The sequence below is a fragment of the Pipra filicauda genome, unplaced genomic scaffold, assembly GCF_003945595.2.
Source record: "Pipra filicauda isolate LSUMZ 115617 unplaced genomic scaffold, ASM394559v2 scaffold192_size1418226_pilon, whole genome shotgun sequence".
NCBI classification, from domain to species: Eukaryota; Metazoa; Chordata; class Aves; order Passeriformes; family Pipridae; genus Pipra; species Pipra filicauda.
In genome coordinates this window covers 485952-513232 of record NW_024104301.1, presented here as the reverse complement: position 1 = coordinate 513232, position 27281 = coordinate 485952, and the positions used below count along the sequence as shown (strand labels likewise).

Below are 27281 nucleotides of genomic sequence, written 5' to 3'. Positions count from 1 at the left end.
AAGCAAAACTGACAATCCTTAGATTTTCCAGACCTCTCTTGGAGATTGGTCCACAATACAAATTAACATAAAGTAAGACCTTAGAGAAAAAAAATGTCTTTATTATTAACCAGTTTTTCTGCACTGGATTATGTGCCTATTGGCCCAGACTGCTAAATAACATCTACACAATGTTTCTTTTCATGTTTCAAGAATTGAAAATAACTGTACAAGGTTAAAGTACAAAAGTACACAAGACAGTGGACACGAAATATCCATATATGAGTTTATCCCATCTGCTGCTTGTTTGAAAAGTAGAACTTTTAACTAAAAAATACTGTCCTTCTCTAGTTCTGTCAAGTTTAATGGAAGTGGGCATAACCTGATTACAACACTAACACCAGTATCACTAATCTGATATTTACAAAAAAAATCGTATTTTTCAATAAATTAAAGTCAATGCAACACCCATGCTAGCTTTTTGGTGAACAAGGACCCAACATGTGAACAAGAACCTTCCACAGTCCCAAACTTCAAAACTGTTTTATGTTTTGTTATCCTTTTTCAAACTGCATCCATTCCTCTCATGGAAGATGTGAACCCCAATCCCATTCCTCGCTGTGTATGAGTCTGTGATCTGGCCATTTCATACTGTGCATCCAGATTTCTGAACACCTCCTCCTGCTGCTTCAGTGTTTTGTAACTCTCCTCATCCACGGAGCTGCAGCCAGCTTCATCCTCGCTCTGCAAACAGGGAGAACACGGACATCAGCTCTGGGGGTTCAGAGGCTGCGTCCTAAACATGACTGTTCTTAATAATTATTTCAATAGTAAAGAAAAATTAAATAAAATCAAATTTTAATAAAAATTAGATTAGTAAGAATTCAAGCATTTGAGTTGATTTATTCAAGCCTATTGAAATTTATTTGAATTTATTGCAGCAACATTCTATTCTCTGTCAAGAACAGAGGCCTTTACCCAGTTCCTTTTTCTAACTAATTTAAATAAATGTCTCCAATTAACTCATCTGTGCAAAGAAATGCTGCTTATCAGATTATGAATATTGGTTACAGCCACAACTGTTGTTCCAGACCACAACAGTTGCTCTGTTAGCCAGAAACATAATGATATATTCTACAATTTTAATTGAATCAGATCTAGATGCTACTTCTGAATTTAATAAATACCTAAAGTTCATAACTACATCATGTATTATTAGGTACCCTTATTGGGTAAGGCAGACTTTAAAATAAATAGAGAAATCACTATGCTACAATTAATATATTTGATTACATTCAGAATTCTTTACCTTTATGCCCATCAGTTTTCTGAACTTGACATTTTGGTCCTTGTTTCCAAAATTTAGTTTTTCCCATATTTCTGCAGATTGTGACTTATCCTGTACAGGGTAAAAAAAAAGATGTATCAACTTTCAGGCAAGTTTCCATTAATATCACAATACAGTAGCAAGCAAAGAAGGTGTTGAAATGAGCCCATTCTGAAGCACAACTGGAAGTAAAAGGTTTCCAAGTGTGACATTCCTGCAGTATCTTCCCAGGAACGCTGAGAGGGAAGTCTCCCTAACCACAGTGTCAAAACCAGAGGTATGTTCCTTCCTTGGGCACACTGTACTTCTTTCCAAAGATCTGGAAACCTTGTCAGAATTCCTGCTTGAAGTGAATTATGGAAAACCAAACTTGCTGATTGCGATTATACACAGCATAATTCAGGAAGAACTGCCTGGAAGGCATTCAGGGTTGTTCTTCCCTCCCTTCTGCCTCCCATCAATGCCATAGGAACCAGTTTCAGTTTCTCCCATCTTATGGAACAGCCTGTGACAAGCTAAGGGAGTTTGTTATGTAACTGATGCATGGTGGTACCTCACCTAAACAAACACTTCTGTACCAGCACAGAGTCAAAAGCCAAAACCAGAAATATTTTCTCAATTTTTCCCATAGTATCAGCAGGCAACTGATATCAAGAGTCCAACTCTTGATTTTAAAATTTTACCTCAGGCTGCTGTTAAAACAGGGAAACTTCCTGACAGGTATGAAAGTAATTTTGCTGGAAATAACACTAATAAGAATCTTTAAACTGCACGTAAGATCCTTCCAAACATGTTCACGAAGGCAAAAAAAGCCAACATTACCCCTTCCTTTTTGCCCTGCCAAAGCATCTTCCGTTTCTTCTCTTGCTCAGCAAATTTCATGGGGTTCACTGCTGCTGGGTTGTAATAGCTGGGAACAGCTATTCCAGTCTCTGCCAGGGCCTTGGCCTGGAGTGCTGCCATCTGAGCTGCCATTGCAATCTGAGGAGTCACTTGTGTTCCCGACGCCAGGAGAGCAGCGACGTTAATGACGGAGCCCCCGGTGGCTGCAGCCGCTGCAGAAAAGGAACTTGCTGTGAATAAGTTTGGACTTTGAGGAAAAAAACCTGACCACCAACCACCCCCCAAACCAAACAAAAAAAGCCTAACCCCCCAAATGCTTCCCTTCAACGAAAATAAGTTGAAAATGCACAAATAACAAATGCACGATCAAATAATGTTGTTTGTAAATTAAGAAACACATCTCCAGTAGTTTTAGTAAACCAGAAGTGAAACTAATGTACCCCAGGGTTCTAAATAGCCCTGAGCAGACAACAGCCTTCAAACTCTGATGCACAAAGGGTCCAATGACCATCACGAATCATGTACAGGCCTAACTACACAACATTTCCATTGTACACTCAGTAAGTGATAAGAAAATCCTGATCATTTTTCTTGGGGTTTTATGTTTCTTATTTTTGGTTTGGTTTTGTTTTTTTTCAAACATTTCTTCCTTCTGGTTGCTGTTCTTGTATATGGACCAAGTTAAGATTATACCAAGACAATCTGCCCCTTTGTTGGACAGGACTGTAACACTCAGCTCATAATAACATACTCTCAATAAGCCTATTCTTACTATCTTTCATTCACACTCCTGTTAATGAATAATATAATACACATGAACTACCTGCAGCCATTTCCTGTTGCTTCTGTTTTTCAACCATTTCCTTCTCTCTCTGTTCTTGCAGTTTCTTTGCTCTTTCCAGTCTAGAAGTACACGAAAATAAAAATATTTAGACATGCAAAAATCAACATCAGGAGCTTATTTATGTCCCATATCAATAAAATCCTAACAATTCCTGACCTCCTGGCTAATGCTTCCTGTGCATCCATAGCTGTGTTCCGTCCCCGGAAGGGCGGCGGGCTGGGACTCCGGCTGTGACTCCTGCTGAACCTTCGGGGCTTCTCGATTCTCTTCTTTCTCTCCCTGTAACCAAATTTTACAGTTGCTAAACCAATCAAAGGACATATGGAGCTTAACATTTCATAAAGGATTTCATCACAACACTACAAGTTTGCTTAGTGATTAATTTGGAGAGCTCTCAAGAGCTTTCACAGGGATTATGCTAGGACAGTGTAACAGCCAAACTCTCCTTGCAACACAGAGCTAAAACTCAAGTTTCCAACTGTAACAGAATGCCTGATTCTGGACATTCTAATTTCTAATTCTAATTTCTGGTAAAGTCAATTGCAAGAGAACTTAAAAATAATCAAGTTAGAAGAATGCTTTAAAATCACGAGACATCAAAGCATATTAATAATGAGCATTTTGAAGAGGTCCAGGTTAAGAACTGGAATAGTACTTAGGGAAATTATTATTACTCTCCCCTCTGCAAGCTCTTCCCTAAATGTGCTTTGGACAGCTGGCTGAAGGAGGCTGCCACACTGAATGTGAATGTGAGAGACCTGCTTTAAATATGTGATTTGCTCCTGAGAAGACCAGATTGTGCAGAGAACTATGAACATGAATTATCTGGAACCTGACCATCAGAAAAGCACCCAGTTAAAATGTATTTTTAAGCAAAATACCAAAATATTCAGTTCAATTCTCCTTGAATAGCCTTCTCCCCACCTCATCCCAAGCAGAAGTCATTCTCAGGACATATACACTTCATCCCATCTAAACAACAGCCACTCCAAATACACATATAAAGTACTATTAGAGCAGTTCTCTGTGCCAGGATCATCTGACCCATTCTGACCCATCTGACTTAAGGGCTAACTGGAGGTAACAGAATGACAACAGCAACCTTACATGGCAGTCAGGTACTCTCTTGCTTCTGTTTGCACCTTGGGCAGCATCTACAAACACCATGAAGTTACAAAAAGATCCTTGTTTACATGACATATCTGGTAGAATACAAAGGAGGCAAGACTTATCTTTTCAGAGAAGATGACAAGATGCAGATTCAGGCACTGGGAAGTGACAGATCTGCATTCCTGAGATAAGATGTAATGCATGTTTCAAAGATACCTTCATTTTCCCGGGCTGACTACTGTAGTTTGGTCTTGTCTTTGGTCTGATGCTTTATTGCACTGGTAAACATCAAGGAAATAAGTATTTGAGCTTTTGTATTTAAGTATTTCCATTTGAAACAAGCAGATGGTGTCATGTTTTCCACCTAGCATTTAGGTAGAGCCATAGCATGAAAGAACTGCCAGGAGGCTCTACACAAAAAGATTAGTTTAAATGCCAGTGAGGACTCAGATCACCTGAAAAGCTGAGCTTGAGATTATGCAAAGGACCATCAAGAGAAGGTCAAACTCTACTGTTTGCAAATGCTTCTGTCACACAAAAACCACTGCATTTCAGGAGTGAGGGAATTTATGTTGAGATGCTTTCCACACCATGTTTATCTGGCTTGTGGAGAGTTTTCCTTGGGGTTTGCTCATAATTCTTTTTCCAAAAGCTTCACCCGAGCCCAGAACTTGACAAAGTGTTCCACCTACTGTTAAAAAAAACCCTCTTATGCCTCACTTACTGGAATTCTCTAGGATTTGCAAGACAAAAATAGTACTTCAAAGGATTCTTGAGACTATCCAACAAGGCCTGTTTCCAGCTGAAGAAATTCCTAAGCTGTGACTATCTCTTACTTTCTCTTCCCACATTTGATGTTCTGTTTCAGGTAATTTGAATTCCACTGCAGCAGCAAAAATCTATTCTGGGCTGTGAAGTTTTCATGGAGCCATTAAACACAATGTTCAAAGTGACTTTTAAAAACAGTCAGTGCACATTACCTACAATAACTGGAAAGAACAGAGAGCTGAAGCCTTGCACAACATGCTGAAGGTGGCTTAAATCCCACTAAATATAGGTAACGTGTACCAACTGCAGACCCAGCTCTACTCACCCCAAAGCTGGAAGTTTGGTAGAAAGTGAATGTCAAAATAAAACACGACACAGGCCACGTAATTCAACTACTTCTTCAAAAAGATAAGTCTTCTCAACAGTTTCCCAAGTGATGTTGTAGCATCACACGAGTGTGAGATTGTTAAGTCTCCAGTGATCCACTGTAATGCTGAGTAGTCACAACCAAGTTCTACACCCTTTAAATATGCAATTTAAAACACTACTACATGAACTGGAACACTGTCAACGCTTCCTTGGGAGCTCTGGAGGGTCACTGATTTGCATTCAAACTACTTCCAATGAGTAGGAGGGAAAAACCAGATCTGTAGTAGTCATTCAGTCATATTTCAGCTTAGTCATTCAGAAAATCCTACAGGGCATTATGAATGCAAAGGCACACACAGACAGACTCAGAACTCTACACCACAATACTGATTTATCAGCACTGGAAAACATTTCCTTCTATTCAGTGCTGAAAACCTCAACTCTAGCATATGCCAAGTGAGGTATGGATGTCAACTCTGTCAAACAGACTCACAGTAAGCCAATATGTCTCTAGCTGAGTGTTTCAATCTGTGCTTCTACAGTTTAAGGAAGAAACGGAAGCACCCAAGATAGGGAGAAAAATTAACATCATAAATATTTTCAAGTTGAACTTGACAAAGAGGAGTTAATCATTAACATGGAAGAGTACATTCAGATAAGAAATAGTCTACCTGATTCAAAATTCACCTGAACATCACACTCACTGTGCCACTTCACAGAAAACTTAAGTCAACTTTGTGGAGCGCTGATCAGGATTAGCTTCTGATCGTTGTATCTGCTCTGACAGCCTGTGACTCCCAGTTAAACTTTCCTTTTCTGATATATATATACCCAAACTAGAGGGATAAATACAGCAGTACACCAACCACATTACTGTTGTATCCAACACAGGAAAGGGTCAGCTCTATCTTATCCTTCAGTGTTTACCACTCAAATACTATTTCAAGTAGGATATTGAAATGCTAAGTTCAGTTGTGATATAAGAAACCAAGAAGAGCTTGAGCTGTGGCAATTATTACTACTCAAAATACTATTTACTTTCCTTCTTTACTATTTACTTTCCTTACTTTATGAGCCAAAAGTTCTAAAATGATATTTTATGAGGTATCTCCAAAATAACTAGCTAAGCATTTTTAATTGCTGACAAGAAGTCATGCTATGAAAAGCTGGAGTCTGAGCTATCCAGGACAAATGTTTCTGTAAGAGCATGTGAACACCCAGCCCTTCACCCACTGTATCAGCACAGCTGAGAAAAAGCCAAACACGTTTGGCTGCACTGAACAGACAGGAACTGGCAAATCCACCACTCTGCAGTACCTCAGCCCCCCGGAGAACGTCCAACCAAACGCACCACCGAGCACAGAGGGAAGGTAACACTCACCTGCTTCTACTCCTAGTTCTGCTTTTACTTCTGCTCCTATGTCTGTGTCTGGATCTGGATCTAGATCGGGATCTGATCCGCCGTTTCCTCTCTCTGCTGCGGGATCGGGATTTTTTCCTATCACGGCTTCTACTGCGGTGACGTCTGAAACACACGGCCCAGATTCTTACAGATCTTCCCAGCTTTAACTGCAACTTCTACTTAAGGACTGACACACAGGTCTGTCACCACAGGGCAAAATGCATCAGGGCAGGGTGGGGAGACTGCAAACTACACATGCAAGAGTGTGTGCCTAGAGCACATTAATGGGGAAAGAACCGAAGGCTCCCACCGGCCACAACAGGGGAACTACATAGTTTGTGTACACAATCATACTCCAATATTGCTATTTGTAACTGTTCACTGAAGTGTACATCTCAAAACAAACACAAAGCCAAACTAATCTGATGCAGGAGCCTTAAATTTGAGGCAACAAAACTCTGCTCCTCCCCATGGTATTCCAAGACAGGAAGAGATGCCCAAACTTCAGCTTGTGAGTCACATCATCAGCTCATCATTAGCTGAAGCTTGTTCCTTGACATCCTGTTTGCTGCAGATCCCTCTGCTAAAAGCCAGAGCTGGCCAAAAGTTCTGCTGGCAGCAACCTGTTTGTCCCAGGGAATTCTCCTGTCCTTGGAGTGTGCTGGGTGGGCTACCAGGCAAGGAGGACTGGCCAGCACTGCCCCTGGAAAGCTTGTGATTTAGGAGTAAAGAGCCATGACACTGCTCAGGTGCATTTGCTTTCCAGTCACTGACAACAGGGCACGTTTAGGAGGCTCTGTTAGAAGTTTCTATACCAAGTATAAACATGAGACACATCCCCTATACAAAGCCTTGGAGATATTTTGTACTTTTACTCAGAATCAATCTGCAAAAAAACCAGCAGCAAATGCACCCAATGAGAACTGAAACAAGCAGCCCAAACCGACGCTTTAAACCAGGTCAGGGAGGGATTTGAGCTGTACTTCACAAGCCTACACTAATTCCAACCACTGCTTTTGCAAATGCACTTCCAGAATAATCCCATGTACCAACTTACCTTTCCCGAGACCTGGATCTGGAATGACTCCTCCCTCTGGATGACTTTCTCTCCTTGCGTTTATGTCTCTCCTCACCATTTTCAGATGAATTTAGGCTCTCTCTGCCCTTGTCAGAAGAATGTTCTTTGTCATTGTGGTCTTCAGATTTGTGCTTCTTGGAGGACTTCTCTTTGGATTCATGTCTTCTTGCCTGTTTTAAGAAGAAGTTGGTTCTTTCAGGAAAATAGTGCAACAAAGAGAGTTAGTATGGGTATCAGAAGATAAAAATGATAAGTTGTGATGCAACATTAGTAACCTTAGGAGTGTGACTCAATCATGAGTGATGGCTGCTTTGCCTAATGCCACCAACTACCCAAAGCTGTAAAAGCATCCTAGAATTTTTCCCCCTTTTCCCTCCTCCCCACTGTCTATAAAGGATTTCTAGAGCATCCATCAAGGTATCTTTACAGTGTTTCCATATAAGAGTTCACAGCATTGGAACAAAAACAACTATTGTTTTCAGTTACTGTCTCCATTCCAAGCACATAATAAGTTCCTATCTTTAAGAACCTAACAATGTATGAATATGAATATATATAAACACTCACATTTGCAGTGAATATTTAATATTTGCCTAACCCTTCCATACAGAAAGTTCCTTAAATCCATACATAGTTGCAGACGTACTATTTTGCTTTTAGAACGAAAAAATATCTATTCATCATCAGGTAATTAATTTTTAGAGCAAAGCTCTTTTCAGTCAGCAAGTAACTTCCAAGAGTTTTTAAAAAGCAAAATATTAAGTTACATGGTTGACATCCCATTTTTGTAGTTAAAGCTAACACGCATCACTCAGACTTCCCCCAGCAGTTTTAAATTACAGCTATGCTGCTCCACTACACCGCAATTTCTTCCTGCAGTGCCTCTTAAAAAAAAAGATTCCTTTTTATAGCTGCAATGCCAAAAATATTTAGCAAGGTCAGGCCAGATTTTTGCCAGTGTCTTCCTTAGAGACTAAGTCGTGACATCAACACCCTTTCTTAATATATCCAGTTTATTCTGAAATCTTCCTACAAAAAAGCATAGCCCACTTAAGTCTTATGCTTAAATAATGTTCTGTTTCAAGTCACAAATTAAGCATGATACATTCATTTTAGATAAACCCCAATTATTCAAAAGTTTTGGGTTTTTTTATAACTCATCTAAACCTATTAACTCCTCATAAAACCTTTCCTACAATAACTCTCTCTCAAAAGAAATAAGTCTGGAGAAGATGCTATAATTAGCTCATACCCACTTGTCCAAGTCTTTCTGACTCCTTATTAATATATACCCACTTATAAATATGTTCTTCAAGTAAACAAGAACATTAGGTATTTTTTCCCACTTTTACAGTGTTTTATTCTAAAGTCCTTTAATAGTACATAAAAACACATCTGCAGGTTACCTGTACACTAACTTTAAGTATATATTTACATAAGTAGTTGTTCTGATATACATATTAAGAATTACTGATATTCAGTATTTAGTCTACAGACAGAGCTTAATCTTGCAAATGAGTGACAACAGCACACCTACTGTGGGACATCATTTCTCATCTGTTCACTCTGTGAAACTTAGAAGCTGCTGTGTAAGATCAGATCCAACAACATGGCAAAACACTGCACAGGATTTTAAGTGCTTTTTAATCATTAAAGAGATGCTTAGAAATTTCTCTTTTAAATCCCATCTTTCAGACACATACTTAGTAATAAACCACCACTATATCCCATAAGGATTTAAGATATTTTTAAGGGAAATATGAGTTTGAATGACTAATAGTTACCTTATCATGAAGTAGGCTTATAATTTTGCTATCTGAGTCTGCAGCGTCTTCAGTTCAGTCTCTTCGCGCATTAGCACGCTGAGTATGATTTATTATAGAAATGTTATCATGTGAGCTGGACAAGAGATTATTCAATTTCACAAAAACTCGCCTAGATTTTGCTTTTCTTTCCTCCTTTATTTTTTTTTTTTTAAACAGAGCTTCCATTGGAATGAGGGAAGGAGAAGTTCCTGACCCGGGTTAGAAGTTAAAGTCCCTCATCTGTCCCCACATGGCTTAAGCTTCTTTGTGACTATTTGGATGCTCCTGGTTTGCTTGTTTAATCTCTTCTCTGATGTGTGAGCCAGTTATTTTTAAGGTGTTATTGATGCTGTCTCTTCTCACTCCCCTCTATACACACACACTTTTATTTAAGAGACAGCCTTCTGAAATTTTTGCTGCTTCTGTCCCATTTCCAGCTGACTCAGCTTGTCTGTCAAGTTACGACAGTTTTCACAGCTAAAAGATGCAATAATCAGAGCTCAGTCAGGTGGGGAAATATTTTTAATAGCCTTAAGTAGATGGGTATGTTTTATTGAAAGTCCTGAACATTGGCCAGGAACAAAGCCACCCAAGGCTTTTGGATAATGGAAGCTCTGTGAAAGTCATCAAGAACACCATTCTACTTCTCCACATGAACTCTTTCTTTTGGCTGTTTCCACAAAAATAAAAAAAAAAAAGAAAGAAATTAAGTTACTAGTTTCTGAAAGCATTTTTCTATCAAACTATTACCTTGTCAACATGATGGCTGCAATCATGCTTCACTATGAAAGGCTCTCCATATCCATTTTTAAGCTTTAAGTTCTCAATTTCTTGTACTTACCATAAAGTCATTTCTATAGGTTTACACATATGTGCATTACTACAAGATACTTTTTACGATGTACAATTACCTAAACACTACAAAGTGCTAATTACCTCTTTGCTTCTGCTCCGGCTTCTGTGTTTTCTTCCTTCGGTATCTGGAGAAGAAAACATTTACTGTCATTTACCAGGTTAAAGAGGAGATCACCTGGCTATGATCTTTCTAGTTCCTTTCAGTTATTCCACCCCCCAAAGCCAAGAGTTAGAAAACAAACAGCACTGTTTGAGTATCTACTCTGCAAACTCTGGTAGTCCCAGTTCTTCGCATTTACTTAAGCTGGGACAGTGACAAACTAACCCATGTGCTACTCCAGTCACATTCTTTTGCCAGGTACCCTTATTTTTGTTCCAACTATGCAAAAGTATCCCAGTCTAAGCATTTATAACTAAAATCAAGACAAAATAGCATCGGTTTCCCCTTTGTGATCCAATCATGTCCCCCCTCCCCAGCCCCCTCAGCACTGACGAGAATTTTTTCCTCAGCAGTTTCAACAGAACACATTTAAGACACAAAACCAAAGTCAGCAGCTCAATTTTTTTCCCCAATTCTAACGGGTTACCACAGCTAAGTCTGCCTATTTTTTCCAAAATGGCTTCAAAGAGAACTCAGTTCTCCAAGCAATTTATGCTTTAATGAAAACCATACCTGACTTCCGTCTTCTCTCCCTTGACCGTGAGCGGGATCTGGAATAATGATGCTTTGATGTTCTGGGAGAACCAGAAGAGGCATCCGATTGTTCCTTTTTCTTCTCTCTTTCTGGAGAGGATTTTTCTGGGGCTACTCCATCTCGTTCTGTGTCACTACCCTGCACACGAGGACAGAATGTTTAAAAACCAGAAGCTTAGGGCTGAAAAACTGAGAAAAACTACTTACTTTGTACTTCCTCTGAAGATACACCTCATTTTTTTTCTGCAAAGACAATGCTGTGAGCAGCCATCCCAGAGTTAGGCAGTAGCTTGTAGACTTGCACTTCACTGTGTATAGACTGATTTTTTAAGACTTTAATAAAGAGAACTAATAGAGAATAACATTTTACTCTCTCACTACATTAGATTGTACTTTACTTTTTCTATGTGCTTTTGAGAGTATCAGGAAGACTAAACTGTGATGCACAGTTTTCTCTAAATGGTGTTTGCAGGTCAATCACCTTTTCACATTCCCATTACTGAGATTACTCAAGGTCACTGCTGACCAACAGATCTAACTGACCTCACAAAATCCCCACATTATTTTGAAGCATGGAATGAACTTTGAAGAGAAACAAAATTAGGTGGATTATGTTAGTGTTAGACAGCTAATTTCTAAATGAGGAAAAACCTCAACAGTATCTCTATGCAAAAATCTATTTGTGTGTGAGCACATACAGGTCACTTACAGCTGTTCCAACAATATCACATTTTTCTTTGCTAACAAAAACAAGATGTTCCCTCCACTGATGTAGGAGGACTAAACCCAGAAACTTATCTTGTGTAGTCAAGACTACTTTGATTCCACGTAAGAGAGGTAAATGAGTTGAACTGGTGTACAGTGCACTGAAAGGAATGGAATGGAAACAGGACACCCTGAAAAGGTGAATGTGCCCCATTAATGCTTTCACAGTTTCACTGCTCTCTCGTGCTCTGATCTCATCAATGCCAGTCATAACCAAACCTTCTGAGCATCCTGTGGCTGCAGGAGATGTCACTAAGGACATTACTTGACCCAGAAATGCTGTTCATGAAGATAATTTAATGTAGCAGAAGACCTGAACTTGCAGTTTTCCACCAGCTGCAACTGATAGAACTGTTTGCAAACTGAACACGACAGGTGAAAACCTCTCAAAATTTGGTTTATATCCATTACTTTGAAAACAAAGCAGCTACTTTTCCTTAAACCTCAACAGGTTGTCATTAATATATTGTGTATTAATGGTAGAATTTCTTCATTACATGCAACAGGTTAATATTTGGATTTGTATTTCAGCTGTTCCTGTTTAATCTGTTCTTTATTAATTTACATCTATAATAACATTTCTCTTTAAGATATAAAGCAGCTGTTCACTTCTCCATTTGCATGGTACACACAAATCTAGCTGAGCACTGACAGCTTAGGACTGGACCTGCAGCAGAGCTTTAGTCCCAGTGACACTTCTGAATACTATTAATGCCTCACACACCTTCCCAAAAACTTTAGCACATTAGACAGATAGCAGGAAGGACTCCCCTATTTGTCATCACGATACCTGGCATTCCACACCTATCTATCATCTGTTTATCTACACCTTCCCCCTCCCCATCTAAGGTTTCAAAAAGTCTCAGCTAGAAGAATTTTCAAAGGAATTTTAAGATGTCTACATATTTACATTTTGAAGTTACTTGAAAAAGAGAGAAACAGTTCAGAGTGTAAGTTAGCTGGGATCTTAAACACATTATCCAGCTGAAACTGAGCCCACTGACACCTTTTCAAAGGCTCCAGTCTCATTATCTGCACACAGTGCTGCTCTTTAATGCCCTTGTGCTCTGCACCTGAGGGAAATCTCAGTGCAACAAAAAACAAACCAGCAATAAAAAAGCTGCCAAAGTTCAGTGAGATTATTGTCAGTTCTTAGATTGGCCACAGGCTCAGTGTTACTTTGAACAAGCCACTTGCCTACACTTCAGAGGAACCTCAAAGATAGTGCCTTCAGTCAGTGCAAAACTACTTAATTCTTCAAGTCCTTTTACAGGAAAACATCTTAACAGGTTAAGCTATATAAGCAAACCAAAAAAAAAATCATAAAAAAGAGATTCGTTTTCTCCAGAAGTTTAAGTTCTCCTCTTTCTGTTTCACCACAAATTGAAAATTTGTTTCAAATTTTCAAAACAAGAACTTTTAGCTACCAGGTTAGACATCACAAAATGCTCCAAGTCAACTTTAGAAAGTTTTATCACTTTCAACCCTGCTTTGTTGGTGCGTTTTTATTTTTGCACTCAAGACTACTGAATAACCTTTGAAAAAATTAACCACTTTAAGTTTCATAACTCTTTGGTAGCTCTTACTGGTTCTTCACTTCATTAATGGGTCAAACACCTTTATACGTTACCAGGCCACGTCATTTTTTTGAAAGAGAATAAAGCTGCACTCCCAAACCCTTCTTGAACATGAGGGGCAGTGGTAACTACAGCAGAGGCGCTTCTTATCGGTATTGATTACAGAAAGCAGGATGGGTGTGAATAAGTCAAGAATTATATATAAGACCTGGGACCAAACGCAAATAATAGGGCAAGGAAAAAATAAGCGAAAACCGAGCATGGCACAGACACCAAATCGCTCCCCTCACAGAGAACCTGCGCGCCACAGTCCCCATGAGAAACGCCCGTATCTCCACACCACTTCTCCCCGCAGCTAGGGAACCACAGCTCCTCGATTTCAGGGACTCTTCTTCTCTTCCCGAGCCCGGAGCAGAAACTTCTGGAGCCCGGGATCGCGGCGGCGGGTGCAGCGCGGCTGCCCCTCCCCGAGCCCATCATGGCGCCGCAGCCCAAGGCGCGGCGGGCGCCATTTTGTGCCTCCGCGCACACGGCTCCCGACCCGGCCCTCCCCGGCTTCTCCCCCCCCGCAGCTCCTTCCCCGCTTCCCCCCCTCCCAAACCCCGCCAGCGGCCGCCGCTCACCGCCATGACCGAGCGCCCGGGGACCGCTACCGGCCCTCAGCACGTCCTCGGAGAGGCTCGACCTCGCTCGGCTGCCGCGGCAACAGCGATCGAAACAGCCCCGCCCGCCCTCAACGCAGTGCCCGGATGGAGCGAGGGGCGGGGAGGGCGGGGGACCGCGGTGCCTTGTGGGCCGGGGAGGAGCGGGCGGGATCTCGGGGACGGCGCGGGCGCGTTCGCGGGAGGTTTGGCCGCCGCCGCTTCCCGTAGCACCCGTGCCGGCTCCCGCCAAATTGAAACCTGGGGGAGCGGCCGAGGGGGCGCCGTGAGGGGATCGGGGTCCCTGAGGGCACGGGGGGGTGACCGGTAAGGGATCGGGGTCCCTGAGGGCACGGGGGGATCACCGGTAAGGGAACGGGGTCCCTGATGGGGCGGGGTGTCACTGGTAAGGGGATGGGGGTGAGGATGGGTGTCACTGGTGAGGATGACCCCCTGTGGGCACGGGGTCCCTGTAATCAGAGGATGGGGGATCCCTGAGGGCAGAGGGTCCCTAAGAGCAGGGGATCGGGGGCTCTGAGGATAGGGGGTCCCTGGGAGCAGAGGATGAGGGTCCCTGAGCGGGGAGGTTTTCCACCGATGAGGGGATGGGGGTCCCTGTACGTGGGGGTCTCCACAGCGTGGCAGGGAGGGCTCTGGCCCTGAATTTTGTTCCCGAAACCTCTTCTCGCCAAGCTATCTCCAGCCGGGCTGGGATCCACACTGTTTACCCTGTTCTAAACACACGCAGTTCACCGTGATGAGGCTTGTATAGTCCTTCCCCTCGGCACAGTGCCACGATAATGAAATCACTGATTTGTCTGTGGTCGTGTAACTCTCTAAGGCTGTCTGCTCTGCAACACGTTCCCTAAATGTTTATCCCAGGGCGAGATGTGGAATGACATCGAGATCCTGGTCAGCGATGACACAGGGAGTGTGCAGCTCCCTGTGGGTTTGGGACAGGAATGTGGCACTGCATTATACCAGGTGGATACACTGCTGCAAATCACATCTTCAGAAAAGGTACAATCCACTAGAACTGTGCTTTTATTTTTCTAAAGGATCACCAGAACGTCTTTGTCGTATTTTCTAGAGTGTTACCGTAACAACCTTTCTCTTCCCAGGTCTCTGTTAACCCACAGCTCCAAGGGTGCAGCTCAAGGGATGGCAGCATTGTGGTGGTTGTTGACAGATCAGTGGCACTGCTGGACAGCACCAGGCTGTCTCTTCTGCTCCACGTTCAGTTTGGTAAGTTCATTCCTCTGGAATTCTGCTGGAAATGAAAACTGGCTTTTAAAACACAGCCTGTAAAAGGAACTATTGAAATAAGTACCTAAATAATAAAAAATTCTGCTTCTCAACACATTGAACTAAGTATTTCTGTACAATTTAATTAGAATGCTTCCTTAGCTTTTCATTGAAATGGGAATAATGGATACCAAACCCACTCCCTGTTTCCCTTTTCTGTACTTTCTTTAATCAAAATAGTTTGTTTTAAAGGAATCTGGGACACTGTATTGTCCAATTCCTGTGTTTCAAATGTGAATGTCTGTTCATAAAACCCAAATCTTAATACCTGATGTTTTGCCGTGGAACTTTTCAGATACTAACGTGGATGTAGTTGGTATGTGTCAAGAAAAACAATTTCTTGTGGTTGGTGAGAGAAGTGGCAATTTCCATCTTATTCACATTCCATCCAAACAAACCTTGCTAACTAAGGTACAGTAACTTTTGTGTTTGGTTTTGCTGAAAACCTTTTGTTCTCAGACTTTCTTGAGGTTTTCTTTATCTTTCCTCCAAATGTCAAAGTATAAACATTCCTGTGTTTTGAACACACATTCTAATCAAACACTAAAAGGGGCACTTTTCTTCCCATGAGTAATGAACAAGGAAAATATATTTAGGAATTGCATGTATAAAAAACCAGTAATTCATGAAAGAAAAAAAGTTTAAATTCTGAGCTGATGATCAATATTTTCATTTTTTTAAAATAAAATACAGAGTAATAGTCTTTATACTCTTTCTGTTTAGATTTTGGTTGAAAATTCTTCAAGAGAAAAGGCTTACTTAAACCTCTTTATTGTAAAAGATAATGCAGATGCGGGTAAGAATTGTGTGATTGTTTTTCCCCCTTGTCTGAATTCTTGTGATTTTGTTCCCCTTTATTATCTCTCAGGGAAAGAGACTGCAAAATAAATAATACAGGAAAGCATGAAGAAAAGTACATTTAATAAGTGCAATGCAAAGCAAAGCTGTACCAGATTCTTTGTCTCATTAATTATTTTACAAATGTCATAGAAAACAAAGATTCAGAACTCATTATCTCTATTTTCAGGCTGTGCTAAACATGAAAGTGTTCAAAAAGAAAGAATTCCTTCTCTCTCCTTCTATCAGACTTCAGATTTTAGTATTCTCTTCCATAAGCTCCCAGCCTTGTTCTGTCACAATATGATGTATTTAAATGTGGTTTTGCCATGAAAGCAGAATTTGCAGTCTGATGGCTGCATACAAAAATCATCATTTCAAACAAAACTTATTCTGCTCTTTGTTGAAGATGACAAAATTTTTGTTTAAAACAATCTGATCTACTGGTAAGATGATTTTTTTTTTTGGTCAGTTAGTTCACTGTCCTATTTATAAGCAAGTATTCTCTTTACTTACTCTTGAATATTTAAGTTTGAAATATTTGTGTTGGGTTTTTGTAGGTGTTTATCACATGTTCATTCTCACAAGCAATGGATGTTTCTGCATTATGTGTCTCCCACTTGCCAAAACACAGGAAGGTAGGATGAGCTACAAACCAATTGGGATTTCATTGGGACAGGGAGAGCTGTGTTATAAAAGCTTTTCCATGCCATTTCTAATGGGAATAAATTACTGAGTTGGGATTTTCTGTGTAATCTTAGTTTGTTTTTTAAAGGGAAACCAATACACAACTAAGTCTATAATAAAATTATTTTAGTATTTTGCCAGTAATTCTTTTATCTCAGTCACTGCTTTAGAGAACAGGATTTTAAGCCATAATCTTAGCTGTACTTAAGAATATTTGGAATCATTTAAATTGTTCATGCTGTATAAATATAGTTATTAGTTAATTCTCTGTAACTCAATGCTGTGATCAATAGAAACAGACACTGCCAAAGATCCTGGGTGAAGTGTTTTTCAGCATAGTCAGGTTAGGACTAAACTGTCCCATATGATGTTTAGTGGCTTTTTTAAATTTTGAAAAAGTTTATTTAACACTGATTTTATTTTTTTTTCTATTATCTAGCAATTGAGAAGATGGACATGACTACAGCAAAGAAAGTAAGACATACCTGCAAACTGGTAACATAAATGCAGAGTTTGTGACAAAACTTGGCACATTTCATTGACTATTTACCAGTTTATTATTCCAGCTCATAGTTGTGATTGACACGTGGAGAAATGAGCAGTTCAAGGTTTTATCCACTGATGGTATAAACAACTTCTTTTCTTCCCCATTTGTTTGGGTTCCCTTCATCTCAAGTTACAAGGACAGATAAAGTCAACTTTCATTTCCACGGAGGAGCATCACGGCCTGGCCTGTCAGGACTTTGTGATCAGCAACACCGTGAACAAGATCCACCTGATAATTGGGGTGAGTACTCAGGATGTGTTTGCAACACTTGTTATGTGATCAGTGGTGGTGGTTTTTGATCTGCCACAAACTTTAGCTTTAGCTGGTTAAAAAACTGATCAGCTTTTTGCACTGACTCTTTTGCCTTTCGTCTTCCTCACTGTCAATTTAAAGGTTATCAGTTGTGCAGCCTGTCTGTAGGTTTTTTTTTTCCTCATAAGAAAATAACTTGTCATTTCAGAAATTACTTTGTTATGATGGATGAGGGGAAAATATTTCCACTCTGGTTGCCTGAGCTCAGTAAATCACTGCTTCCTGGTCTGAACTGGCTGGACCACTTATAGTCTCATCCTTGAGCTCAAAGATAAAGCCAGAGTTGGAAAGAATCTTCCAGTCAGCTTCCCATTCAACAAAGGCTTGCTACAATAACAAGGTCCAATTTAGCAAAGCTTTTAAGCATAAATTAAGTAGAGGAACTAATAAAAAAATTAAAATAATATTTCAAAATGTTATTTTAGACTAGAAACAAGTTTGGTTTTGAAGCCTGTTGAATTCAATGTGATTTTTCTCAGTGGGTCCAGTGTAATTCCATTCGGCCTTTATGTTCTATAAGAATGGAAAGTGGGGTTTTTGAAATATTTTTTTAAAAGAACCATAAACCGTTGACTGTACCAATCACTGCAGTAAAATCACAGAGTCACAGAACATGCTGTGTTGGGAGGGACCCACGAGGATCACGGAGTCCAACCCTTACCTTGAAAGGAGAAAGGAAAAAGATTAAATTAAAAATAAAGAAATTAATGTATTTTTTCTGAACATCAATATAGGAATCAAGTGTAAGTTAGTTTTGCAGCTTTACAAGTTAAAGAGCAGTTGTCAGTGGTCAGTTATCTACTGTAGAACCCCATTTTCCTCTGCCTTCCCTCCCAGGGTAAAGGAGATCACGTGCTCTCCAAATGGGAGGTGGACACTACCAATGCCCTGGTGTCTCTTCAAAGTTTTGCAGATTCAAGTCTGATCAAAGGTAAAAAGGGTTTTTTAGTTTTATAGACAAGTGTAGAATTCGTGTTTCATTGCAGAAAATAACAATTTTCAGTTATTTCACTGTTTGTAGTAAACACACATTTACCAAAGAGAACACTTCTTGTAAAGGTACAGCCAAAATCGTGCTTCAGAATTGCAGAGTTTAACTTAGACATGGCAATCACAGTTCTCTTTAAGCTAAACTTTGCACAGTCCTGGGAAGTTCCATGAAGTTAAACATCCATAGGCATCCAGTGCTTAGTTTTATGTTTGCATATGTTTTTGTTTCAAATATGTTTCCCAAGAAAAATAATAAATTAATGTGACTATTGTTACTTTTTAGGTGCTGCAAAACTTCAAGTCCTTGACAATCTGCTGTTTGTTTTAGATACAGAGGTGTGTGCAATGTTTAGTCTTTGTTTTACAATGTTCTTGAATCAGCTTCTAAACATATTTTTAAAATAATAGCTTTAAAATAGAGTTTCTATAAAATAAAGATGATTATATTTACAGAGTATCTTGATCTTCCTGTTTGTTTGGGTTTTTATTCTACTCCTGTTCATTCTTTAAGCTATGGAATATGATAATATTTTGTTCAAAAAGTAAAAAAAGTCTTCTATGAAGAAAATCTGAAATCATATCTGATTTTGTTTTAATCCAGAACATCTTAAGCGTGTGGGATGTTTATTCTCTTACTCTAATTTGGGATTGGCCTTCAATACATATTGAAGAATTTCTTCTAACTACAGAATCAGATTCTTCTCAAGTCGTGTGGTAAGTGAAGTGTTACAGCACCAATTCTGAAAAGGGAAAAGTTATCTGGAGTTACAGGAAATGTGCCACAAACACTTGCTTTTCTGTGGCAGTGAATCTTTAGAAACCTCTGTTGAAATTTTTCTAGTCAGCAGTCAAATAATTGGACTGTAGGTATCCTCAGCTTTGTGTCTTAGAAAAGAAAACCTTGGTGCTTTCATATTTTTCTTGTCAATTTTCTTGCCAAGTAAGATTAAAAGACAAGACTCTTGGCTCTTTCTATTGCTCTGTGCCAGTTTAAAAAAATTAAAATCAGATCTATGTGAAAAGCTTAAAATATCAGAAGATAAATATATGACCTGTACACACTAAACCATCTATTTTTGGGTGCATTGCAGCATATTTAAACTTACATATTTCCTCAGAACACTCAATTTTCTAGAAGTCAGAAGCAAGAATATTTCATACTTTTAACATGAGATTCATACAGCATATTTTGCTTTCTTTTCTCTCTCTCCTTCTGTAGGGAAGGGCTTGCCAACCTTAAACTGATTGTCATGACAATACCAGATAACAGACAGGTATGATCTCTTTAGATATCTCTTTATAATCTGTGTTTCTGTCTTTTATTCTGTTCCTCAACTGTTATGCAATTGCTCCCAGGAAACCAAAAAAGGGGGAGGAGGTGAATGGCTAAATGCTGGGAGCACACAGAATTCTCAGGAGCTTAAAGTCCAACCTGAAATGTGACCATCTGTATTTCAGGATATAGAGTGAGGGCTATTGGGATGTGACCAGGGCAAGCTGTCCTGCTGTTTGGGATTTTTTTTATGGATTATTTGGGGTTTATTTGTTTGGGGTTTTTAACGGTGAGTAGATAAGGGAGAGCACCAAAGTTTGCTACTGTCTTACACACGGCGAGAACTGATGGAGGCAGGTTAATCAGGACAGCCACAACTCACAGCTGAGGTGGGAAGAAGAGATTTTTTCCATCCTTGCAGGGGCACAAATACTCTGCTAAGTCCAAACTTAGCAGGGGCAAAAAGCTCAGCAGCTTGAGCCTTGTCTTACTCACACACCAAAGCCAGGCTGGGTTTTTACACTTCTAAACTGCCTCTCTCGTCTCCCTTCCCCCCAAGGCTGTGGGAAAGTGCTTTGCAGTGTTTGACAACATTCTGTTATCTTCCTTGAGAGAACTGCATTTCTTTCAACGCACAGAAAACAACCCAAAGGAAACACAGTGTGAAAATTCCCACACTAAAACTATATTTTAGCATTCCCAGCTGCAAAGTTATCTTGAGGGAAAACAACTAAAGAAAGAAAAACACCTCCTCTTCAGATCTTCCTCTTTCAGCCCCTTCCTTCTCACCTACACCTTCACAGATCTCTTCAGAGCAGCATCTCTGCTGCATTCAGCATCTCCCTCCAGGTGCAGCACTGAAAGAGAATGTCAGGATGAACATTATACATTTTTTTACATTAAATTAAACCTGCCTAATGATACATAATGGGCCCAGAGAGAGAGAGAGAGGCAACATCTGAAGCTTCATTAAACTTTCTCAAACTGCAGATCTGCCTTCCATAAAAACTTACAAAAATAACCTTCCCTCTAACTGCAGCAGAATTCAGAAATGATTCTGCAAACCTCCCTCTGTCACTAGTGTAAGGAAAAAAGGTAATTCTGGTTTCTTTGTTTGTTTTCTCCTTTTCTTTTTAATAGATGAGAAGTCTAAAATTTTTTGCCTTGCCCACTATGCAACTGCTGTATTCTCTGGAAGTATCTGTTGTTTCATCCCTTGTTCAAAGTGGGATTTGCACAGTAGGTTTAAATGATTTTCTTTTTGTTCTTTGAAGAAATATAATTCTCTTAATACATAGAAATACTGAAGAGGTACCACATTATTCTTGTTAGATTGGAATCAACTTGTGCTAGAAATTGTGCAAGAACTATACAAAGAAAAATTTAAGTGATGTCCCCAAAGGATGGGGAGAAATACAGTATTCTATGGCAAAATGAACAGTTGAAATTTAGGCCCAGGTCTGCTGCAATATTTAACTGTACTGTCACTTGTTCTTGCTGCTTTTACAGCTAAAAACTGTGTGAAATTTTAAGCTCTCTAAGCACAGAAAAATGCTCTGGATTTATTTGGAATTTATTTCAGTTCAGATGAGAGAATTACTTCTCTTACTGTTTAAACAGCTTCCTTAAAAAGACATTTAAAAAACCCAACAAAATTTTCTGAGAAAGAAGCAGGAGTTTGTTTCTAGATTAAGACACACTTGACTCATTACAGTTGGGCTTTCTCAGGGCTGATTTCCTTCCCCACCTAAGGATTTCTGTTTCTGCATGTTCCAGGATACAATTTACTTCTTGGAAGGAATTCACGAAAAGCGTCAGATGTAAGATAATATTTTGTTTCTTACCAGATCATTGTTATATAAAAATGGCAATTATTAACTATGAAACAGCCCTCTGTGGAAGGAAGCTCACTGAATTCCCTCTCACCCCCAGGCCCTCTGAAGATCCAGTTTCTATAGTTGTGATGAGGAGTTTAACTGAAGCCTTGCCAGAAAATAGGTACTGTTTTCTGTGAAACACTAATTTATGAGCTTTTTTTTTTTTTAATCTGTGCTTTGGCACTTCTAAGGAGTGGTTTTACTTCGCTTTTTCACCCCCAGACTGAGTCGTTTGCTGCACAAACGAAAATTCACCGAGGCAGAGAACTTTGCTATTCAGTTTGGACTGGATGTTGAGGTAAGCTGCTCAATGAGAAATACATTCGAGATTAATTAGTACAACTGAATTGATGAGTAAACTTCTTGCCCTATAGCCCAACAGAAAATATTAAAAATATTACAAATACTTGGATTGTTACTTTACAAAACTACTCGAAAACTAATTCAAAATTAGCTGACTATGAGGTGAACTATGTTTGTATTGACAATAACTAACAAACCTTGCAAGGAGAAGTGGTGTAGAAGTACATCTTCTCATCAAAATAACTGTTGCTGGATCAGGACAAGGCACATTTGCAGGAAACTGTTGCTTAAAATAAAACAAAGGAAGGAAAGTGAACAAAAGTGTAGAGTTTGTCATTTGAGGACTGTCTGCTTAAACTTAATTGCATCAAACTGAAACTGTTTATTTTTTCAAACAGCTTGTATACCAGGTGAAAGCAAACACTATTTTAGAGAAAATGGCTTCAGCTTCTGTTGGGAGCTATGGTCAGGAAGTCTGGCTGGAACTTGTGAAAGAAGCCAAAGAAAATTTGCAAAAAATTCAGGTTTGTTTTTATTTCTACCCTCTTTCTCTACAAAGTAATTCAAATTCTAAAGGAACTTGGAATTCATTTCAGTTGTTTCCTCGTGCAAACAGGACAGCCAGTTTGTTGTGAATTACTGCATAAATGCTCCATGGCCTCTGTATGAAAGCACTCAAGAAATGCTGAACTACGCCAAAGTCAGAGTAAGGGCCTTTATTTCTTTAAATTGCCGATGATCCTTGATTCCTATTCCATCCTTCTGTACCACTTGAGAGGGGAACAGACCAGCTACAGTCAGTCAAAAAGTAAATGCATTATATATTCTGTGTTACCAAACATGAAGGAGCAGCAAGACTTGTTCCAACCTTGTTCTTGCTGTTGCCCAAGGACCAAAAATTGCTTACAGTTTTATTTTTGCACCAGAAAGCAGGTTCTAATTCTGAGTAGCAGTCCTTTTATGTACCTTTAAAATATTAATTTTCAAACTAAAGCTTAAAATAGGCCACCTTTATTGTTTTCATTATTTTAGCCTTTCCTGCTGTATCAAACAGAATCAGAGAGATGCACATTGTCTGTCTAATCCTCCATTCATGCAGAAATCCAATCAGATTTGATTGGACCAGGTTAGACCCCAATCTAACTGTCAAATAAAGACCTCAGTTGGCAGAAGTACTAAGATTTCCCTCATGTCTCTCAAATTGGTGGTTTTGTCTGGCATGTTCTGAGCTGTCAGCCAAACCATCTCCTGTATTTGTTTCAGATCTTGAAGAAAGATGAAAGAACCACTGCTCCATCATCTGATGGGGCTCCAGTGTCCATAACTGAGGTGAGGACAAACTTCCTGGACCTGCAGTATCATAGAAACCATTACAATGTAGAGTTTTAAAAACTGTTTACTGTTGAACTTCTAAAAAGTCTAAACAAGATCATATTTTATAGCATGAAAGAGAACCACAGTAATGACATATTCACAAATGAGCCATTCCTTCAGTCACAGAAAGATTCCATTTCAGATGCTCCATAAATTGAAGGCAGAACCTCCCTTAAACTGCTGTTAGGTATTAAATTTTGTTTCTGGCTTAGTCCTGTTGGAATCTGGACAGGCCTCACCTGCCTTCAAAGACAATCAGTGTAAAGTGTCACACAACTGAGATTTTTGATTCATGCTTTGTTAAGAAACTTACATATAGAATCAACTGAAATTCTTGAAAAGTTTTTCTTTTCCTCCATTCTTCCTCTTTGTGATGGTTGTTCCAACCCTGTAATAGCACTTTTTGGGAAGTCACAAATTGACCTTAAATCTCTTGTCTGCACTCAGGTATTGAGAGCTCAGGCAAGGCTTACAACGTTCTATGGAGCTTTTGGACCAGAGAAATTCAGGTTTGTTTGTTGAGGTTTAAAGCAAATTTAATCCTAATGGTTAAATATGTACCACTGAAATGAAATTTGAGTTAACTGAACTTTAAACCCTTCCTTTTCTCCTTGAAGTTTCCCATCCTGTGCTGTGGGGAAGGGAGAATGAAGAGAGCTTGAGTCATCCTATATGTTGAAAACCTAAATTATCTGTTGCACATGCACTTGAATAGATTTTTTTCTTCAGTGTGTATGGGGGAGAGTGATTTTATACAAACACAATCTGTTGTCTCTTACAGCTCATAGTACTGGGGAGAAAAGGTTTGAAGTTCTTCCCCGTATTTAATATTGACATATAACCAAGTTTCTTTCCCTCTCTCATTTTTAGTGGAATTGCTTGGACAGAGTTCCTGAATAACAAAGACATGTTCAAGAACATCATTTCTCAGCTGGAAGAAGGACATCTCTCTTGTGCACAGTACCTGTGGCTCAGGCACCAGGTGAGATGGCACAGACACCTCTGGAATTTATGGAGGGGGTTAAATCTCTTCAATTCTCCAGCCTTATTTCACAGCCAGACCAACCTGGTTACAAAACAGCTCCTCAGAGGGGCAAAGGTCTGTGGCAGAGTCTCATCTATTACCACAATGATTACCTGTTCACCTGCATCCTTGGCAGGCTGAACTTACTGATCTGGGACTAAAATGGTCTTTCTGATGTCAGAATACATATTAGCAGGTCTTAAGGAGGACGATTCTTTGATTTATTCTGTGGTGCCTGTAATCAATCGTACATTTACTGTCTTGCAAGCCCAGCTCTCGGAATTTTTAGTGGACATTTGCTGCCTGCCTTAAAATCCTTCCAAAATCATCACAGTGACTCCTTACTCTGAATAACACATTCAGAGTAGTGGCTGTGGGCTGCTGTTATAATTTGAAATGCAGGACTTTGAGGTCCATGCTGTTGTTTTCTTAAAACAGAACTATAGAACAAGTCCTAAAGGAACAGGACACTAATTTACAAAGAAATTGCTTCTATTAGGTCTTTTTTTAAGAAGACCAAGCTCTAGTTGTTCTTATTAGGGCTGCTTTTTTTTATTCTTGTCAATGATTATTGAGATTTTCTCTTTATATTTGTGAAATTTACTGCTGCTTCCTATTAGTGAAACAATTTATAAAGTATCAGGTAAACATCTACTCTATCTGACTGTAATTGTTCTGCTTTAATATTTTAGGCAGATTTTGAAAACAGCTTTGATGAGCAAATGCTGAAGGACTTGCTTAGTGCCATCCCTTTCACTGTTCCTTTGCATGAACTGTGCTTGTGGCTTAAAAATATTGTGATCCCCTTCTCAAGAAGAGTTGTGCCAAATGGACAGGTAAGACTCACTGAATTAATGCAAAATGTCATTTTCTCAGATAATTTTTGAGTCAAATCTACAGATCTATTTTTGAATGTCAGGATCTTGATCATCTGTCATTTAAAGGGATTCTCTTCCCTACTGTTTATATCTTGAATGATTTCTTTTAAAAAAGACATTTCTAATGGCAATTTTTGCTTTGATAAACAGCATCACTCTATTTATATCTGTATTTTTTTTAGAAAATATTAGCAAAGTGGCTGGAACAAGGTGCTCGAAACCTTGAGTTAACTGACAAGGTGAGTCACTGCAGAAACTTTGCATGTCTTGTATTTCTATGTATTTCTGTATGTACAATATAGTTTGCTAATATCAATTATTTTGGACAGGCAAATTGGCCAGACAATGGACTCCAAATGGCAGAGATTTTTTTTACAAGTAAAAATCAAGGTGAAGGGGGACTGCCAACTTTTGGCCACTTGACTGCTTTGGTAAGAAATGTAACAAATATAAGAATTAGCTGAGAGACTTCAGAACAGATGCTCTGTGCTAGAACTGGAATGGATGATACTTAGGTCACTATTGTTTTAGGCAAAGATTGACTTAATTCCATGAAAGGAAGGAACCAAGTTCCAATTTTCTTGTATTAAAAGATTAACAAAATGTTTATGACACCTTTTAATAGTCATCTAACATTTCACTACTTCTAAACGCTGTTTCAGAGATGTGGTGACTGTGAAGAGATCCAGAGGTTAAAGAAGCTGGTAAATGATTTACAAGAATTGATCAATCTGTACAGAAAATACAACTGCAGGCTGGCACTCTCTGATTTTGAAAAGGTGATTCTACAGACACTTCAAAAAGTGCTTTTGAGTAGTGGGTTGTTCTGAGAAGGAGAAAAATCTTGGAGCGTGCAATTTAAGATCAGACACAAGAGGAATCCTGGTGGACTGGTTGGTTAAACTGGTGTTCATCACCTGCTAAGACTTGATACGTTTGTAACAAATTTTCTTTCAGCTCTGGGCATAAATATAATGTGACAAGATACTCTGAGAAGGTGTGGCTCAAACTCTGTGATCTGCAGTTCATTACATTGTGGAGCAAACAGCAACAGAGAAATTAGAGATACAAGCCAACAAGAAGGGGCTTAGTAAAAGAAAGGTTTTCTTGGAACTAAAGAGGGTTGTTTGCTCTTGATATCATTCAATGGATTTCAGTGGCCTCTGGATGTGGAGTTATTTAGAAGAGATGTTCTGTGTGTGATGTTCTAACATGGTGTTTTTCTGTTTGCTGCTCAGGAAAATGCAACTACAATTGTGTTCCGCATGTTTGATAAAATTTTGGCACCAGAGCTCGTCCCATCAATTTTGGAGAAGTTCATCAAACCCTACCTGTGTGAACATAATCTCCAGAAAGATGAACTTCTTCTACAGTACATAAAGGTATCCAGATTTTCTTCCTTTTGAAGGAAGTTGGTTCAGCATGAGTAAGCAGAAAACAAATCCCATGACCATTTCTGTTTACACTTGAATTTTTGAAGGACAAGCTTTCAGATCAGCTTATTCCTGTCAATGACCTTAATGACAGTAACTATTTCAGTATGAGGCAATAAAAGATACAAGGGGAGTTAGCCAAATCTATCCCTCAACGTCCAGGAAACTTTACATTTTTGTTTATAAGATAATCCTACTAATCTTTATCTGTATATCCAGGATTTGCTGGAACCTTGTCGGACACGGTCCATCTCAGTGTTTGAAACTGCATGGGAGGCAAAGGCCATTGCTGTCATTGGCTGCATCTCTGACACAGATGTAAGTATATTCTATGAGAGAGGCATCAAGTGACTCCAAAACATCAGTTCAGACTGAAACATCAAT

The 27281-nt window shown here is 39.3% G+C and overlaps 2 protein-coding genes across 3 annotated transcripts in view; one reads left to right on the top strand and one right to left on the bottom strand.

Moving 5' to 3' along the window:
- Positions 1-80: 80 nt before the first annotated feature.
- On the bottom strand, positions 81-13928 carry RSRC2 (arginine and serine rich coiled-coil 2). Its single transcript, XM_039380337.1, is given in 11 exon segments — positions 81-723; positions 1289-1378; positions 2129-2361; positions 2973-3052; positions 3150-3272; positions 6622-6765; positions 7700-7890; positions 10462-10505; positions 11054-11213; positions 13714-13901; positions 13904-13928. Coding segments are annotated over 11 exon segments (1458 nt in total). The 3' UTR covers positions 81-543.
- A 431-nt stretch (positions 13929-14359) lies between these two features.
- KNTC1 (kinetochore associated 1) overlaps positions 14360-27281 on the top strand; it is a 34793-nt gene continuing 21871 nt past the window's right edge. Inside the window, exons 1-27 of one of the 2 annotated variants that reach the window (XM_027739698.2) lie at positions 14360-14384; positions 14940-15077; positions 15179-15302; positions 15658-15773; positions 16086-16158; positions 16760-16837; positions 17326-17360; positions 17563-17673; positions 18583-18676; positions 19019-19071; positions 19337-19449; positions 19955-20009; positions 21149-21247; positions 21785-21828; positions 21941-22006; positions 22108-22183; positions 22587-22712; positions 22805-22894; positions 23452-23517; positions 24010-24071; positions 24433-24544; positions 25279-25422; positions 25647-25703; positions 25794-25895; positions 26127-26243; positions 26703-26846; positions 27117-27215. In XM_027739698.2, coding sequence (XP_027595499.2) covers positions 14946-15077; positions 15179-15302; positions 15658-15773; positions 16086-16158; positions 16760-16837; positions 17326-17360; positions 17563-17673; positions 18583-18676; positions 19019-19071; positions 19337-19449; positions 19955-20009; positions 21149-21247; positions 21785-21828; positions 21941-22006; positions 22108-22183; positions 22587-22712; positions 22805-22894; positions 23452-23517; positions 24010-24071; positions 24433-24544; positions 25279-25422; positions 25647-25703; positions 25794-25895; positions 26127-26243; positions 26703-26846; positions 27117-27215 — 2388 coding nt within the window. In that variant the 5' untranslated portion in view covers positions 14360-14384; positions 14940-14945. Of the gene's footprint in view, positions 14385-14718; positions 15078-15178; positions 15303-15657; positions 15774-16085; positions 16159-16759; positions 16838-17325; positions 17361-17562; positions 17674-18582; positions 18677-19018; positions 19072-19336; positions 19450-19954; positions 20010-21148; positions 21248-21784; positions 21829-21940; positions 22007-22107; positions 22184-22586; positions 22713-22804; positions 22895-23451; positions 23518-24009; positions 24072-24432; positions 24545-25278; positions 25423-25646; positions 25704-25793; positions 25896-26126; positions 26244-26702; positions 26847-27116; positions 27216-27281 lie in introns of those variants that run through there. The other variant, XM_027739697.2, reaches the window with a different exon arrangement.